Here is an 18,991-nt window from a genome sequence, read left to right on the forward strand (position 1 = left end):
CGTTCTCCTTTTTTGTAGTGTCTTTATCTGCTTTTGGTATCAGGGTAATCCTTCTTCTGTTTCTTGGAATAGTTTGAGAGGAATAGGTATTAACTCTTCTTTAAATGTTTGGTAGAATTCACCTGTGAAGCCATCTGGTCCTGAACTTTTGTTTATTGGGAGTTTTGTTTTGTTTTGTTTTTATTTTTATTTTTTAACATTTATTTATTTTTGAGACAGAGAGAGACAGAGCGTGAACGGGGGAGGGTCAGAGAGAGGGAGACACAGAATCTGAAACAGGCTCCAGGCTCTGAGCGGTCAGCACAGAGCCCGACGCGGGGCTCGAACTCATGGACCGCGAGATCATGACCTGAGCCGAAGTCGGCCGCTTAACCGACTGAGCCACCCAGGCGCCCCTGTTGGGAGTTTTTGATTACTGATACAATTTCATTGCTGGTCACTGGTCTGTTCAAATCTTCTACTTCTTCCTGCTTCAGTTTTAGGAGGTTGTATGTTTCTGGGGACTTACCCATCTCTTTTAGGTTGTCCAATTTGTTGCCATAAATGGTTCATAATATTCTCTTATAATCTTTTGTATTTCTGTAGTGTTGGTTATTATTTCTCCTCTTTTATTTGTGACTTTGTGCGGGGTTATTTTTTATTTTCATGAGTCTGGCTAAAGGCTTATCGATTTTGTTGATCTTTTCAAAGAACCGGCTCCTAGTTTCACTGATCTGGTTTTTGTTTTGTTTTGTTTTTAGTTTCTATTCCATTCATTTTTGCTCTAATCTTTACTATTTCCTTCCTTCTCCTGGTTATGGGTTTTGTTTGTTTTTCTTTTTCTAGCTCCTTTAGGTGTAAGGTAACATTGTTTATTTGAGATTTTTCCTTGCTTCTTGAGCTAGGCCTATATTGCCATAAATGTCCCTCTTTGAGCAGCTTTCGCTGCATCTCAAATTCTTTGGACTGTTGTGTTTCAGTTTCCTTTGTCTCCATGTATTTTTTAATTTCTTTTCTGAAGTCGGTTGACCCACTCACTGGTTAGTAGCATGTTTTCTGTTCTCTTTCCCGAGTTTTTCTTGTGGTTGACTTCTAGTTTCATCGCATTGTGGCTGGAAAAGAGGCATGGTATGACTTCAGTCTTTCTTAATTTGTTGAGACTTGTTTTGTGGCCTAATGTGATCTTTTCTGAAGAACGCTCCATGTGCACTTGAAAAGAATGTGCAATCTGATGTTTTAGGATGGAATGTTCTGAAGATATCTGTTGGATCTATCTGGTCCAATTTGTCATTCAAAGCCACAATTTCCTTATTGATTTTTTGTTTGGATAATCAATCCACTGATGTAAGTTGGTTGCTAGATGTCCCTACTATTATTGTATTACTATGGATTACTTCCTTTGTTGTTAGCGGCTTTAGGTATTTGGGTGCTCCCACGTTGTGTGCATAAATATTTACACACATTGTAAATGTATAAATGTTGTATCTTCTTATTAGATTATTCCCTTTATGATTATTTAGCGTCCTTCTTTGTTTCTTGTTATAGTCTTTGTTTGAAAGTCCATTTTTTTTTCGGGGCACCTGGGTGGCTCAGTAGGTTGAGTGTCTGACTCTTGATTTCAGCTCAGGTCATGATCCTAGGGTTGTGGGATTGAGCCCCATGTTGGGTTCTGCGCTGAGCATGAAGCCTGCTTGAGACTCTCAATCTCTCTCTCTCTCTCTCTCTCTCTCTCTCTCTCTCTGCCCCTCCCTCACTCACACACACACACACTCTCTCTCTCTCAAAAGTAAGTAAATAAACATTAAAAATAAAATAAAATAAAGTAGTAGTATGGTAAGACCATAAAGAGAAAAACTCTCCTACCAGTCCAACGGGAAAATCAACAAAAAGCCTTCATCGTCAAGTGGAGCTTCATGGCATTGTGTCCTTTATCATTATGATAAAAATACTTTCCCGTGATTCACCTTCAGGTTTCCAGGCAGATGGAAGAGGAAGGCTGAGACGTCAGTCTGTTTAAAGGAAAGTGTTTACCCGGGCTGTCTTGAGGGAGCAAAAGGCTCTTAGGTTTCAAAAGTCCGCGGTCTGCACCCGGCGTCTCAAGACTTCGTATCACAGGGGAAGGGAAAGGTGCCGAGGGCTGCTGCTGGCCAAGCTCGCCCGACCCCGCGGCCTGCCTGGCTAGTCACGCCCACTGTGTCGAGCTGAAGTCGTGCAGCAGGAGCACAGTTATTCACAGAGAAAGAAGCCAAGATTTAATTAATATCCAAGTGAAGAGCCCTGCTTAGCACTGACAGGCATACGATTTCACTATGTGCATACGTGTTACGTACAAGAGTCTGAAGTGTCATTCAGTAAATCAGATGACTAGTTCTACACGCTGATGACCCAGTTTGTCCCTAAGGGGGAAACTGGCAGCATTTACAGTTTACAGATTACCCCCACGTGGGAACAGGCCGTGTGGCCCCCGCACCTGAGGACCGCATGCAGGAGGGCGCATGATTCCGCAGGTCCCAGGGGCGAGTTCCTCCTCTTGGAAGCCGGTACTGGAGGTAAGCGGAGCTGCCCCGCGGGCATCCCGCCAGGCTGGTCACTCACCGGCCACCTGCTCGTTCGCCAGGTGCTCCAGGGGCAGGCGGATGGAGTCGTGTTCCACGGTGCAGGTGACGAGGTGGGGCACGGCCCCGTCCCCCTCTGCGCTGCGGGTGTGCTGGAAGTGCCGCACCACGGAATGGATCACCAAGTTGTTGGACTGCGGGAGGCAGCAGAAAGAACATTCGTAAGACCTGCGCTCAGGGGAGGGCGACGGTGGCACTCTCTCACTTCATCGTCCTCGTGGCTAACGTTTAGAAGGAAAAAAACAGTCCCAAAGACGTTCAACTTCTGGGCTGCACCTTTTGAATGCTCGGCGACCAAGGGTGGGGGTTTCAAACTTTCGGTAACGTCAGAATTCGTTTCCAGCCACTTATGCCTGTCTGGTTAGGCAGTGTTACGAATTTTTAAATTTTAGAAACCATCAAAAAAAGAATATTGGGCCCCGGTACCCACTGCTGACGGGAGTGCAATCTGACCATTTTCTAACTATCAAATGAGCCCTCTGACCCGGCACGTCTGCTTCTCGGACTTGATCCTGTTGCTATAGTTGCACAAAGCGAAATCATGCGCAGAGGTCCTTCCTGAGGGGGAAGCCGGAAATAGCTCAACCTCAGAAAGCCTTCAGCGTCCACCAGTAAGAGAGCCCGGCAAATAACTCAGGCAACAATGTTCACTGTGCACCGAGGCATAAACACCAAGGAAACCCTTTATGCGCAGATACCGAAGGGTCTCACATACAAATACACTTGCTACGTGATAGTAATTTACGAAAAGGTCACAGACATTATATGCAGTAACCTATCCAATTTCTATCAAAAAGAGGAAATACACACACATTTGTTTATATATGCAAAAATATGCTTCCAAAGGTGAAAAGAATATATAAATCCAGGGGCGCCGCCTGGGTGGCTCAGTTGGTCGAGCATCTGACTTCAGCTCAGATCATGATCTCACAGTTCGTGAGTTCGAGCCCTGCATCGGGCTCTGTGCTGACAGCATGGAGCCCGCTTTGGATCCTCGATCTCCCTCTCCCTCTCAAAAATAAAGAAACGTCTTTTTAAAAAGAATATACAGGGGCACCTGGGTGGCTCAGTCGGTTGAGCATCCGACTTCGGCTCAGGTCATGATCTCATGGCTCTTGAGTTCGAGCCCCGCGTGGGGCTCTGTGCTGATAGCTTGGAGCCCGGAGCCGGCTTCGGATTCTGTGTCTCCCTCTCTGTCTGCCCCTCCCCGCTCACGTGCACTCCCTCTCTCTCTCAAAAATAAATAAACATCTTTTAAAAAAATATATATAAATCTACATACTTTTAACGCATAGACTCTCCCTGGAAGACACTAGCAAACTAACAATATTGGTTTCTGTATCAAGAGAGGGTAAGTGAAGGGTTCAGAGTAGAAGACTTTAAAACCACAAAACAAAAAACTTATCTCAGAGAAATGTGTGTCAAATGTAAATGTAAATGCAGGGGTGCCTGGGTGGCTCAGTCAGGTGAGTGCCCAACTCCTGATTTCAGCTCAGGTCCTGATCTCACCGGTTTGAGAGCTCGAGCCTCCCATCGGGCTCTGTGCCGACAGTGCAGAGCCTGGAGCCTGCTTGGGATTCTCTCTCCCTCTCTCTCTGCCCCTCCCCTGCTCGTGTTCTCTCTCTCTCTCTCAAAATAAATACATTTAAAAAAAAGACGTTTAAAAAAACAGGTCTTACAAATTCTTTTTTATTAGGCTTATTTCCTAAGTATTTGCTATTTTCCGTGCTCTGGTAAGCACCTGAAGCTGCTACAGAAACGCAAAGATGGAAAATGAAGGCGGACACACTAATGCCCCAGCAAGGCTTGACTTTAAACCGAACCAATTTTCCTCTTCCTCATTCTTCAAGCCTCCTCCCCTCCGCTTGTTTTTCTGCAGAATCCTTTGTTCCAGGGACTCGGTATTGATTCTCAGTAATGAGGCTTGATAGTCGGCGCCATCGCTGGTCACAAGACCATCTTGAAGATGACGAACGCGGCTGGCATCCCGGTCCAGATTCCTACCGGCACTGCCTGGATCCTGTATTTTCCTCTAAAACCCCTCAGCCTTTTACCCCGGGCCGGTCTGCAGTTTTGAAGGCACTAGCCTGCTGTGGCCTCCTTTGCCTGGCAAAGTGATAAAACTGTTGTCCCTCTTTGTCCCCAGACCGTCTCTGCGTGTTACATTTTGGCTCTGGAGCACAGAGGTTGATTTTCCACAACACACGTGCATGTGAGGGGACACAGAAACACAACTGGTTTTTGTATCTCATAACTGCTAAATGTTCTTATTAGCTCTGATAACCTAGCTGCAGATTCTCCTGGGCTTTCTTTTCAAGTTTATTTATTTTGAAAGCGAGAGCGTGAGCAGGGGAGGGGCAGAGAGAGAGAGGGGGAGAGAGAATTCCAATGCTTAACCAACGCTTAACCCAGGTGGCCCTCTCCTGGGTTTTCTATGTGGACAGTCACATCACCTGTGGGAAGCAAGACAGTGACCATTACTAACTGAGAAGCATCACACTGTCTCTGAGTTTTCCTACCAATTTAAAAGTACATGGGGCACCTGGGTCACTCAATCGGTTAAGCATCCGGCTTCGGCTCAGTCCAGACCTCACAGTTCGTGAGTTCGAGCCCCACATGGGGCTCCGTGCCGACAGCTCAGAGCCTGGAGCCTGCTTCGGATTCTGTGTGTCTCTCTCTCTCTGCCCCTCCCCTGCTCACACTCTGTCTCTATCTCTCTGTCTCTCTCAAATATAAATAAACACTTAAAAATTTTTAAAATAAAAATAAAAGTGCATCTGAAATGGGTCAAACCTCAAACTCTTAATAAGGCAACAATAAGGGATTTAAAAGACTAATTCCAGGGCAAAATAAAAGGCAAACTCTCTTCGTTGAAATGATGCAAAGCAAGTCAATGTACACACATCACAAACATCCTATCAGCCACCTGGAATTTATTTATAGGATATATATTGGCTAATTATATCAAGCTAATTTGCAAAACAGCAAGACCAAGTATCCCTCTTCTTTTAAAAAAATACCAAGAGGGAATCACATTTTATGTTTTCACATGACTTACAGTGAAAAGACGGTGAGCCTGTCTAGAGACTTTACCTCGGTGCCCCCGGAAGTGAAGATTATGTCCTGGGGTTTCCCACCTATCATCTTCGCAAGGTTGTCCCGAGCTGTGTCAATAATGTCCTTGGCCTTCTTACCTCGAGAGACCAAAACGGACAGTCACTACCGTGGCTTTGAGGTTTCCCAACAAACACGCGTTTAGAACAACAACCAGACGTGAAGGAACCGCTCTCGGTGGGCGATTCTGAGACGACCCGTGTCCCGTTGGCGTGAAAGCAACAGGCCACAACCTAGGAATGAGCCGGCGCAGGGACCCTGAAGTCCCCGCAGACGTGCTCGTCGTCTTACCAGAGGCTACAGGACAGGGGAGCCATGGCCATCTGCCCTGCCCCTCCCCATCAAGACAGGAGGGCCAAAGGATGGAATAATTTGCTTAAGATCATGCTGCAAAACACCAGAAATAAGCTCAAGAGAGCTCATGAGCCCTCAACACAAGGTCCAATGGTGCACGACACAGGTTACAGCCTCGGGGACAGACCCACGGTCACACGGAGGCCACTCAGCCAGTGTCACCGGCTGGTGAGACAGAAGGACCCAAATTGTATGTAGTAGCGAAAGGAAGGGCAGGCAGGAGGGGAATTCTGAGGTGTCAGTGGCCCCTCTTCCTTAGTCTGTAGAACAAAGTTGGGTGAGTATTCAGCCCTACTTGTAAAAAAAAAAAAGGGGGGGGTGGTAGCAGGCACCATGAAACCAGTCAATCATACATAAACAGAAATGTAAAATCACGTGGTAAAAATTAATATACAAAGAAATTGACACAATCCTTAAAAGACTATTGTATAGATTTTTTTTCAATGTTTAATTTATTTTTGAGAGAGGGCGTGGGCGGGGCGGGGGGGGGGGGGGGGGAGGGCGGAGAGAATCCCAAGCAAGAAGGCTCTGCACTAGTCAGCACAGAGCTCCCTGTGGGGCCCGAACTCACGAACCGCGAGATCATGACCTGAGCTGAAGTCAGATGCTCAACCGACTGAGCCACCCGGGCGCCCAACTCTCGTATGGATTTGCCTTCTAAGTCGTGATGGTCTGTGGTGCTGCTGGATTGGAGTATGACCCCCCCCCCCCCGCCCCGTCTTTCCCAACGCACCTCGAGACCTTCACATAAGCACTTCACGGCGATTTCTTTCCAAAGGTGGGTTTCCTAATTCACCTGTTACTTTGCAAAAGCCGCCCTCTATTCACTTTTTGCCCTTCTCCACAAGCCTCCGGGCGTTTCTGAGTAAGGGCTCCTGGGGCCACGTCCCCACCACTCTGTGGCCAGGAGAGCAGCTGAAGTGACGACTGACTGTTCCGAGCGCTCAGGAGGCCACGGAGGGACCACCACGACGGGGACAGGACGTGCCACGGCCACGCTGGACGCAGGACAGCAGTTCCTTAAGGAGCCACACGTGCCCCCGCCGTGCGATGCAGCCACCCCGTCCCTACGCATTCACGGCAGTTACTCTTCACTGAGAGGAAAGCAAGCGACGTCCCTGGCGACGGTCCCAGCAGCGTCACTGCTGACAGCCAGAAGCTGGAAACCGCTCGCGTGTCCGGCAGGTGAAGGCGTGGAGACAGTGGTGCCTCCACGTGGAGGGGCGCTCTCCCCCGTGAAAGGACACGAGCTCCGGACGCCCCGACGGCATGGATGCATCTGAAAACCGCTGTGCTCACTGCCGCGTTCTCAGGTTTGACGACGGCACTGTGATGGGAGAAAGTCCTCTCTCTTACACACACACACGGGTGGCTCCTTGTGCCTGTAACTCAGGGGCTCATGGGAAACACGTGCAAATTTAGAAAGAAAGGGATCCAGGGGACGCAGCAGCACTGCTGGGACCCAGTAGGTGGGAGACGCGTGGGTGTGCGCGTTCTCACTGTCAATCGTCACCAATGTCTGCAGCTGTTAGTGTAGCTAAGCGTAAAGGTTGGTGCTTGTAACTGACGCCACAGGAGACTCCGGACTCCTCTCTGGGTGCAAGAGGGAGTAAGGGGCGTGTGGCTCCCGCGGTCCCTTAAAGCAGCCCTCCTTCACTGGGCTGCCCCGCACACCAGAGCCCCTCGACCTCCCCCAGCAATGGCCTGCTTCTTCTCTCCCTTGCCCATCTCCACCCGCCCTTCCGTTCCCTCTTGAACCCACGGCAACCAGGCTCCCAAATCTCCTCTGACCAAGGTCCCCGCGTGCCAAATCCAGGTCCTCACCTCCCCCCCACTGCCAGCAGCAGCTCGCAGGGTGGCTCCCTCCTCCAACGCGTCCCTCGCTGGGCCGGGGCTCCAATTCCAGACTCCAGACGGCCTTGCGCCCTGGCAGGTCCTCGGGTCCTCCCTCCCTCCCTGAGCAACTCAACACCGAACGCCAGCTCAGTGCCCAAGACTCTGCTCGCTCCAACGGGTTCCCGGTGGGCATCTGAAACTACACCTGCTCAAAGCTGGATGCAGCCTGTCTCCCCCCGACTTGTTCCTCGAAGCCCTTCCTAGCTCAGTAAACCCACAGCAACTCCATCCTTCCAGGGGCCAGGCCCAGTGAGCTTTCCCTCCTGCCTTTCCCCGTAAGTCTCTGCCATCAAGAATAGCCAGAATCCGACCCCACCCACACACCGCCCAGCCACCAGCGGAGTCAAGGCTGCTGCTGACATATTCTCCTAGCAGACTCCCGCGTCCACGGACCCCACCGTGGCCCATTCTCCAAGCAGGGGCCACAGTGATACACTTCGTACCCTCACCAGAACGGTGCTCGGCCGCCGGTAGGCCCCCAACCAATACTGCTTAAATCAGCTGTTCTCAAACTGTGGTCTGGGGAACACAGGTTGGAGGGGGGGGGGGGCAGGCACTTTCAGGGGTCCACAAGGTCAAAACCGGTTTCACCTTAATACTAAGACATTATTTGTCTTTTTATTCTCATTTTCTCCAAAGCACATAGCGGAGCTTTCCAGAAGCCACATGATGTGAATGTTGCAACAGACTCGATACAGAAGCAGGTACGGGAAAGCAACTTTCTTGTTTAGACAGACACTAAAGAGGCTCTCACGTGTACGACCATGACACTCTTCTCACTACATCTGTGCTCTTGGGAGAAGGCAGTTTCTTTTTCACGCAAAAAAGTTAACACGTAATGGATTCACCACTGTTTTGTTAGTGAACTCCTAAATATTTATTTCAGGCTTCCCAGTGTTGCTCTCTAGTGTGGCAAACATCTGTGCGTGCAGCGCACATAAACAAGAGCTCCCTGGAGTCCTGCATACGCTCAAAGAGCGTAAAGGGGCTGTGAGCCCAGAATGCTGCGAGCCGCTGGGATGGACCGTGTCCCTGCTCCGCTCCGAGTCCTGCAGACACTGTGCGTGACGTCAGAGGCAAGCCGGGCGCTCACAGTGGCCTCTACGGCCCTACGTGGCACTGTCCCCTGCAGCTCTTGAACCCCCGTGCCCACCCCACGAAAAGAGAAGTCCTCAGAACCTCCCACAATCCCCTGCCCAAGTGCATGTCCTCTGGGCTCAGGCTGCTGGCTGTCCGCTCCGCCACCCTCCCTTCCTACGACCGCGACGTCTCCAGCTGGCACGTGGCTGAATTACGGCCACATTTAGGTGAAGAAAATCTCAGATGAATGAAGAATGAAGACCTCATTTCCCAACTCCCACTGCAATTGGAATGCTAATGCACGGCCATGGGACCCACCTCTGGCAAGCCGTTAGAAGCCAGAGCGATACATGCAACTCCCAGAAGTGTCGTTGAAGGACTCGGGCATCGCTTTCCCCTCCTCTTTCTTTCCTTCCTACGGGCTGGGCTGCGCACGTGATGGCCTGAGCAGGAGCAGCCATCTTGACCACTGGGGGAATGAACAGGAGACAAGTGGAGAGAATGGAAGGAGCCGGGGTCGCTGGCATTGGCCGTGTGACCACGTGGGCCCCGGACGGTCAGAGAAATGACCTTCCGCCTATATAAGCTGCTGTTCCTTGGGGGTTTCTGTCTCTCACAGCAAAATGATACATTTTCTACCCTGGCTCACACACAATTTTTCCTTAGGGGGTGGGTATGGGAAACAAAGAAACCTTCTTGTTTTATAACACGCCCTTCCCACTTGAACAATATGCTGCTACTGTGCTTCTAGGTCATCGGTATAGTCCACACCATGGCTTTGACAGGGTCCAGAACTCCACTCGAGGGTTTCAGCATACTTTACGGGACAAGCCCTTGGCTGATGGACGCTGAGGTTGTCTCTAGCTTTGTACCATTGTAAGCAAGGCTTTGACAAACATCTTGGGCATCTCAACTCTCCCTACATGTCCTTAACATTTTCCCTAAAATAAATTCTCCCAAAGGAATTATTATCATTATTAAATCATAATTGTGACACTAATCAAACCATCCTATCATAACGGTGATTTTCTTTTCTTTTCTTTCCTTTCCCTCCCCCCCCCCCCATTTCTACCTGAGTATCAACGAGTGAATTGTAATGTAGACTTTAGTTATGGTTCTTAACAAAGAAACAAAGGCCATCAAAGGCGACCTGAAAGCCAGTGACAGGCTTCATCAGGTCAAGAAGGGGAATTTCTCCTTCAAGGTTGTTCTTTTTTCATTTTTTTCAACTTTTTTTTTTTTTTTTTTTTGGGGGGACAGAGAGAGACAGAGCATGAACGGGGGAGGGGCAGAGAGAGAGGGAGACACAGAATCGGAAACAGGCTCCAGGCTCCGAGCCATCAGCCCAGAGCCTGACGCGGGGCTCGAACTCACGGACTGCGAGATCGTGACCTGGCTGAAGTCGGACGCTTAACCGACTGCACCACCCAGGCGCCCCCTTTTTTCTTTTTTTAATGTTTATTTTTATTTTTGAGAGAGAGAGAGAGCGAGAGCGTGAGCAGGGGAGGGGCAGAGAGAGAGGGGAGCAGGCTCCAGGCTCCGGGCTGTCTGCAGAGCCCCACACACGGCTTGAAGTCGTGAACTGTGAGATCATGACCTGAGCCAAAGTCGGACTCTTGAACGACTGAGCCGCCCAGGAGCCCCCTTCAAGGTCACTCTTAAACTTCTTTATAATAAATGTTTTTTATTAGCATTTTATTGTCCTCCATATTCTCAAGTTTAATTCACCAGAAAATACAATTTTACTAGAGGAAAGATAAGATACAAGGCAACGTCCACAAGATTAACTAGAATAAACGTACCAAAGAAGTTAATGAATGACTAGTACCTGATTTTGAAAAAGCTTTTAGTTACCAAGCTGTGAAGCTTTTAGTAAACGAACACATGTGAAAACCCACAAAAGCCTGTAAACTTGTATACAAATATTACTAAATCCTAGAGCTTGGCAACACTGTTGAAAGCTTTTAGTTCATCATAATCCATATTATCTTAATTATCTGATAAGCATTAAATTAAAAAGGTACAACTTTAGATCACTATGTGAAAAACATAACACTCCCGACTTGAAGCAAATTATTTTCCAAACCACCAATTTAATGATCTACATTAACACAAGAATAAATAAGAATATTTTTATTATAACAGACGTTAAGAATTTTAAAGTAAATTTCATTTAAAAAAAGGCCAGGATTATATGCAATCCTGATGATTTAAAGGTTTTGCAAATTTTGTAAGGCTCAACTGAGACAGATTCGCGAAAGGGTTTCAATAGGTATTGTCATTACAAATAGCTCTTCATAAAACATCGTTTTCATCTGAGTAAGGGGGACGGTGTGTGTGTTCCCAATGAAAGATTATCAACCAGCTCAGTGTACAAGTTTGGACTTCTCTAAAAACAAACAAATAAAATCTACCAAAAATTACACCTAAGACCTGCAGTTAACAGAAAATCTCTCCACACCAAGTGACCGCAAGAGGTGCACAATTTCTCTGAGAGTGCCCCGCCCTCCATATCTCGGATCTGTGAGCACCCTCTAGGATTACCTGCGGGGTAAGGACTGCTGGGATTCCCCCAGGCTTCTCTCATGGCCTCGGTCACGACCTGGATAACCTCTGGCTCAAGCGGGGTGGTTGCGTTATAGTCCATGTAAACTTTCCTGCCGGAAAGAGAACAAAGATGTGTCTGTTAAGGGAAAGGAGACGGAACCCGGAGCACGGCTGCCCTGTGTCCGTCGCCTCCGCAGGAGCAAACAGCAAGGGCAGGGAGCTTCTCTGCGCGAACACCACGCAGGCTCCACCAGCTGCACTTGGCAATCCCCCAATCTTCATGAATTACGGAGAAGGTATGCCCGGTTTTCCAACAATCTAGTATTTGCTAGCGTCCTCTACTAGAATCACTAGGAGAGCATCCATTTAGATCTGCAAAACCTCTTTCCAGCCCCTGGTAGGAGGATCAAGGGTCCTGGTTACAAGGACAGATCTGTCTCCTGTCCTCCACACGGAAGGAGGGGAACCAGGCACACCCAGTAGCCACACATTCCAGAAGTTTTTCTTTTTTCTCTGTAATTTCTGGTTTGGCCAGAGGCTCTGGTGATCTGGGTGCCCACTCCTCCCCACACCCTCCCCTTTGCTCCCTGACCTGAGCGGACCTGCTTCTCCTCCCTCCCCCCCTCACTTTCCTGTGCCTCCAGTGACCACGCCCCCCCCCACTTTCCTTTTTGGGTCTTTGCTCCATCTTGACCTTCTCATGAAGCCCCCTACAGCGGCCAGTCCCCTTCCTCCCAGCACCCGGAGACCCCCGCTCCTTCCTCTATCCCCATGGCGCTCGGCAGCCTCTGACACACTGCACTGGTTCCTTGTCGACTGTCTGCCTCGAGAGGCAGTAATAGAAGGTCAGGTGCAGAGGCCCATGGGCTTTGCCAGTTCTCCTCACTGCTCTGTCACCAACACTGAGAACAATGGCCAGCACACAGCAGGGGCCGGACTTGCAACAAAGTGTCACAGAAAAGCACATCCCCTGAAAGATGCCTCCTAAATAAAATTTATCTGTATTTCTTTTTACCAGTATCAAAACCCTTCAGATACTTTCTTAATAGATACAATAGGTAATCCTGCCTAATACTATTATTTTACCTGATTTTAAAATCAGTAACAGTTTTTTAAATGTTTTATTCATTTTAGAGAGAGCACACGCACTAATGGAGGAGGGGCAGAGAGGGGCGGGGACAGAGGATCCCAAGTGGGCTCTGTGCTGTCAGCAGTGAGCCCAATGTGGGGCTCCAACTCGGGAACCAAGACATCACGACCCGAGCCAAAGTGGGCCGACTGAGCTACCCAGGTGCCCCTAAAATCAATAACAATGTTTAATTAAACCAATCCACATGAAAATTCAAATACAATTACCAACTGTGGCTGTTAAAAGTCTGTTGTTTTTTTAACCACAGTGTTTTAATGCAACATCTTGCTGTCCAAAGTCACCTGATTGGTTTGAGGCTTTGGCAAGTTTGACCCTTGGCCACTCCCACTTGGCAATGTGCTGATTCTGCTGTGACTGAAATCTGCAAGGGCCCCTAATCTTGCTGACACTTCCTACTAAGTATCCTAAGTTTCCTGAAGCTACTAGTGTCTGCTCAGCGACTGCAGCTTTTCAGTCTGCTGCTGGGGTGAGCTAATCCATGGCCTGAGTTTCAGATGAACATTTTATAGATAACTCTGCTCTATTATTGTCTTCTTCCTTAAGATGCTATCGTTATCGGATGCGAAAGCTAAACTCTGTTCTGTCCATTACCAAAATGTAATAAAAAGGTATTGCGAGCCTCCTCTCCACTCGAGTCTCCCTGCAGGGCTTTCCCCTAGCCCCTTTGCTCAGTCTCCACCAAGGTAGACTGCCTAATGAAAAAGATGGTCAGATTTCGGCCTGGACCGGAATTTTAAAGACACAAACCCTCCTCATATTCGGGTGCAGGGGCACAGTGGACCGGAAGGCCAACTGCTCAGGCCAGGGGCCCGGGGGGCACGCTCCGCAGACCCTCCTTCCTCTGCGCGGGTGCACCAGCCAGTCCTGCGGCTCCGTCTCAGAAGCCCCCCTTCGCCACCACCGCCACCACTCCGGTCCACCCCACCTCCCTCTCCTAGATTTTTACAAGACTCCCAACGTTGCCCTGCTTCCTCCCCTGTCCCGCCACCCCCTCCCCCCGCGCCTGGAATACACGTCCCGAAGTCCCTCCTGAGCTCCGTGGCTCCGCTCGCTGACCGCCGCCCTGCCAAGCCCTCCGCTCCAGCCGCGCGCTCGGCTCAGCCCCGGGGCCGGTGCAGCGGCTGCTCCCCCGCCCCGCGCGCTCTCCCCGGACTCGGGCGCTGACTCCCGGACGTCACTTGGCGCGGGAGCCCCGGCGCGGCGGTGCTTCCCACCTCGCACCCCGCGACGCGAGCCGCCCCGCCGACAGCGCGCCCGGCCGCGGGCCCGCGGGGACCGCCAGCTGGCGCCCCGCTCCGGGCGGGTCCCTCCCCCGGAGAGACCAGTGCCCGCCTCCGACCTCCCCGGGGTGGCGGGGAACCCTCCCTGGAGAGACCCCTGCCCACCGCTCCCCACCGCCCGCATCCGGCCTCCCCGGGCGGGACCTCCCAACCCCGAGGGCTTCCCGGAGGAGGGCGCCGGCCGCTTCCCTCTCACGGCGCGCACCTCTCCGGTGGGGTCTTCTCTCCACCGTCGCCGGGCTGACTCGCCGCGCGCCCGCGCGCATCCCCGGTGAGCGCCACGGCCGCCTCCATCGGGCCCCAGCACTACCCCAACCGGCCGACCGCGCGGGTCGCACCCGGGAGCGTCTCCTGGAGGCCCGGCGGAGGGGGCGGGGCCGCGAGGCCCGGGCGGCGTCCGGATTGGCTGAGCTTTGCACTCGGGCCAATGTCCGGGGCCAGCACAGGTGAGATGCCGATTGGCTGAGGGAGGTCAGGTGACGGGTGTGCGTCACAGGGGGCGCGGTCACGGAGGCTAGGAGGCGGGAGTGAGCGCCTCTCTGGATTCTGCACTGGTCCATACGCGCGACAGCCGGGCCGGGGCTGGGGCCGGGGCCGGCCTGTCAAGGGGGCACTGTTGTCCCCATCTTATATATGGGGAAATTGAGGTACGGTATGGAAAAGCACAGCACCTTGCCCAAGTTCACACGGGCAGTGAAGGACCCAGAATTTGAATTCGGGAATGCTTTGCCAAGAAGGTGAATTCTAACTGGCTTTTCGTAGACTTTCTCGGTTTGACCTCCTGTTGGGATCCAGGCGTTGTCTCTTCCAGCTCTGCAAGCCTCTATATTTCTGGGTTCCTTATTTCCTTTCATTCTTGCTGGCAAAGTGAGCTCATTTCTTGCAACGTGCAGCCATAGCAAAGGACACAGCAAAATTTAAGAAGCAAGGAGACACCCAGCAGTTCAAGAACTATCAGCAGAGGAGGAAAAGAAAGGGAATTGGGAGAGCATGGCCAAGAGCAGATGAGAGTGTAGAGTGCAGCGGAGCGGGCGTCCGCACAGTGTCTACTGTATACAGTTAGGAGCACTGATGCATTTACTAAGGGAAATTTGAGTACAGCAGTGCGGAGAGGGCAGAAAAGTGCACAGTGAGTTGACGGATGAATGGGATATGAAAGAACTGAGAATGTGGCCAACAGTTTCCTGAAGTTTGAAAGGAGAAGGAGCCACAAAAAGGGGTTACAAGATTAAGGGAAATATTTTAGAGACTGAACATGTTTATAAACTGCAGGGAGGTAGCTAACAAGAAAACTGAAGATGAGAGACAAGAGGCAGAGGCCTGGAGGGAGATGGGAGGGCATGGGCTTAAGAGAGAGCAAGGGTGGGGCACCTGGGTGGCTCAGTCGGTTGAGCTCAGGTCATGATCTCACGGTCTGGTCCGTGAGTTCGAGCCCCGCGTTGGGCTCTGTGCTGACAGCTCGGAGCCTGGAGCCTGCTTCCGATTCTGTGTCTCCCTCTCTCTCTGACCCTCCCGCGTTCATGCTCTGTCTCTCTCTGTCTCTCAAAAATAAACATTAAAAAAAATTAAAAACACAAGAGATGAGCTGAATAGAATAGACAATCAGCAAATTAGTAAGCTGAATGCCTGAGCATAGGAATTCTCTGATTATTGCTTAGAAGCATAAAGGGTTAAAAATTTTGAAACAAAAGAAAAAATCCATCCAATACGGTGATTTTCAACTGGGAGTGACTCTTCTCTCCAAGGGGCGTTGGACAATGCCTGCAGATAATTTTGGTTGTCATAATTGGGGGTAGGTCCTTCTGGGACCTAGTGAGTAGAAGCCTCTAATTTCCTACAACACACAGGACCGCCCCCACAGCAACAAATAATCTGTCCCAAAATGGCAATAGTGCTGAGGCTGAGAAACCCCGGTGTGGTTCCTCATTTCCATTTCATACCGTATTCCTTCTGTCTGAGGACTTTGTTCAAAATTTTTTCTAGGGCTAGTCTGCTGATAGGACTTCTGTTTTTACATGCATGGGAAGAGTCCTTTTTTAAAGTTATTATTTATTTATTTTGGGAGAGAGAGAGAGGGAGCGAGAGAGGATTCCAAGCAGGCTCGGTGCTCAGTGCAGAGCCTGACATGGGGCTCGATCCCAAGAACCAAGAGATCAGGACGTGTGCTGAAATCAAGAGTCAGACGCTTAAGCGACTGAGCCCCCCGGGTGCCCCTGAGAAAAGTCTTTATTTTGCCTCCATCTTTGATATTTTCTCTAGATAAAGAATTTTAGCTTGAATTTCTTTCTGTTAGTACAGATGTTTCTCCACTGTTTTCTCACTTGCATTGTTTCCAATGAGAAATCTGCTGTCACTTTGTTCCTCTACATACTACGTGTCTTTATTTCTTGCCTGCTTTTAATATGTTTGCTCTGTTATTGACTTTTAAACATTTTTAAGGTTTATTTGTTTTGAGAGAGAGAGTGGAGGAGGGGCAGAGAGAGAGGAGAGAGAGAAGCCCAGGAAGGCTCCGTGCCATCAGCGTGGAAGGGCTGGAACTCACAAACCGTGAGATCATGACCTGAGCTGAAATGAAGAGTCAGATGTTTAACCGACTGAGCCACCCAGTGGCTCTTATTTCTTCAAATAAGTTTCTCCTCCCTACTCCTCTGAAGACCCCCCCGTTGCAAGTATATTGGGTGTGTGAAGTTGTCCCACAGCTCAGTGAAGTTCTGTTGTTTTTTGCCCTAGTTCTGGTCCCACCTTTGTTTCATTCCGTACTGTTTTTACTGTCCTATCTTCTTCAAGTTCATGAATATTTTCTTCTGCAGTACATCACCTGTTGTTAAGCCCATCTAGTATATTTTCTTCATCACAGGTATGCATTTTTCTTCTGGAAGTTGAATTTGTGTCTTTTGTATATTTTCCATGTCTCGACATGAACAGTCTTCCCTCTACCTTCTTGAACTGTTTTCATTCTCTAGTCTACTAATTCTGTCATATTTCTCATTCTTGAGTCTGCTCCTTTTGACTGATTTTCCCCCTTGCCATGCGTCTTATTTTCTTCCTTGCATGCCTGTGATTTTGTATGGGGTTGTAATTTTGTATTACAGTGGCAGGCACTGTAAATCTTACGTTGTTGGGTCCTGGAGATACAGTTTTATCTGACAATGTTGAGATCATTGTAGATCTACATGCAGTTGTAGTAAATGATAGGAGGTGCTTTTTCCAGTTTTTCACAAGTTGGTACCTCTTCCGAAACGATAGTAATCCATTCTGCCCGCCTTTGCCTTCCAGTGGATTAGCTCATTTACATATATTTAATGTTGACTCTTAAAGTTACCATCTTACTGTTTTCTGTTTGTTTCATCTGGTTTTCAACACCGTTTCTCTTTACTTGCCTTCCTGTGGGTTATTCAAACATTTTTTTTTAGTATTCCTTCTTGATTTGTCAATAGCGTTGTAAAATCGTTTTAATTCACATACATTAAATTCTCCCCTTTAAAGTCTACAATTTGGGACACCTGGGTGGCTCAGTCAGTTAAGCGTCCGACTTTGGCTCAGATCATGATCTCACGGTCTGTGAGTTTGAGCCCCACGTCGGGTTCTGTGCTGACAGTTCAGAGCCTGGAGCCTGCTTCGGGTTCCGTGTCTCGCTCTCTCTCTGCCTCTCCCCCACTAGCACTCTGTCTCTGTCTCTCTCTCGAAAATAAACATTAAAGAACATTTTAAGTGTACAATTTAGTATATTTACAAGGCTGTGCAGCCATCATCACTAATTCCAGAGCATTTTCGTCACCCCCCGAAAGGAACACTATACTCATTTGGCATTCAGTCTCCATTCCTTCCTCCCCACAGCCCCTAGCAACAACAATGCTACTTTCTGTATCTATAGATTTGCCTTTTCTGGACATTTCATTTATGTGGAACCATAGCTTCTTTCAGACGTGTTCATGTCTTTGAGGTCCATCCAGGTTGTAGCACGTTTCCATAATTCCTTTCTATTGATGATTACTATTCCTTTGCCTGGCTATACCACATCCTGTTTTCCAGTTCATCGGTTGACAGACATTTGGGTTTCCAGTTTTAAACTATGAAGAATAGTGCTTCCCTGAACATTTATGTACACATTTTTACATGGAGATATATTTTCAGTTCTCTGGGTTATATACCTAGGAGTGGAATTGCTGGGTAATATGTTAACTTGTTATGTTCACTTGGTATTCACTTTTGATGAAATGTCCCGATAGGTGTTCACAACTGGCTGCACGGGCATTGCACCAGCAATGTAGAGGACTCCAATTTCCCAGCATCCCTAGCAACCCTTGTCACTGTCTTTTATTTTAGCCATCCTAGTGGCTGTGAAGTGGTCTTGATTTGCATTTCCCTAACGACTGTGATATTGCGGAATATAATGAGAAATGTATGTCTGGTCTTTGTCCCTGTTTCCTGGCACAGAGCTCGTAAAACCCTTGGAATTTCTCGGTGAGACAGAAATACAGGTGAAAGGAACATCTTTTGTTATTTGTAGCAAGCCCTTTTCTGCCACACTCAAGCTTGGTGTGGGGGGGAAACCAGTCATTTGATTAGAGGGTTGGAACTTTGAGCCCCCACTCCCACCCCCAGTCTCTGAGGAGGAGACCTAAGCATCAACGGGCAGTGATTTAATCAGTCATCTCTGCATAATGAAGCCACTGTAAGAACCCTGGCTGGAGGGGTTTAGAGAGCGTCCTGGCGGGTGGACACGTGGGGTGCTGGCAGAGTGCACAGCTGGAGAGGACACTCCTGGATCTGTGCGCACACAGATCTTCCGTGCCCTTCCCCCTGACCTTGACTTAGGCAGCTCTTCTGAGTGACTGTTCCTGAGTCGTCTCATTTTATAATGAGCCTGTAATCTAGTAAAGTTGTCCTGAGGTCTGTGATGTGTTCTAGCAAATTACTGAACCCATGGAGGGGGTCACCGAAGCCTTGGTGTGCAGCCAGTCAGAAGTGCCAGA

The 18,991-nt window shown here is 49.3% G+C and overlaps 1 protein-coding gene across 3 annotated transcripts in view; it reads right to left on the reverse strand.

The window, feature by feature from the left end:
- SCLY (selenocysteine lyase) overlaps positions 1 to 14,392 on the reverse strand; it is a 33,129-nt gene extending 18,737 nt beyond the window's left edge. The window contains exons 1-4 of one of the 3 annotated variants that reach the window (XM_019445383.2): positions 14,221 to 14,391; positions 11,583 to 11,695; positions 5,688 to 5,788; positions 2,575 to 2,728 (exon numbers count right to left, since the gene is read on the reverse strand). In XM_019445383.2, the coding sequence (XP_019300928.1) occupies positions 2,575 to 2,728; positions 5,688 to 5,788; positions 11,583 to 11,695; positions 14,221 to 14,309 (457 nt within the window). In that variant the 5' untranslated portion in view covers positions 14,310 to 14,391. Of the gene's footprint in view, positions 1 to 2,574; positions 2,729 to 5,687; positions 5,789 to 11,582; positions 11,696 to 14,220 lie in introns of those variants that run through there. The other 2 variants (XM_019445385.2, XM_053903062.1) reach the window with 2 other exon arrangements.
- Between the last annotated feature and the right edge of the window lie 4,599 nt (positions 14,393 to 18,991).

This window comes from Panthera pardus, unplaced genomic scaffold (assembly GCF_024362965.1).
Source record: "Panthera pardus isolate Hobbes unplaced genomic scaffold, ASM2436296v1 HiC_scaffold_10, whole genome shotgun sequence".
Classification (NCBI taxonomy): Eukaryota; Metazoa; Chordata; class Mammalia; order Carnivora; family Felidae; genus Panthera; species Panthera pardus.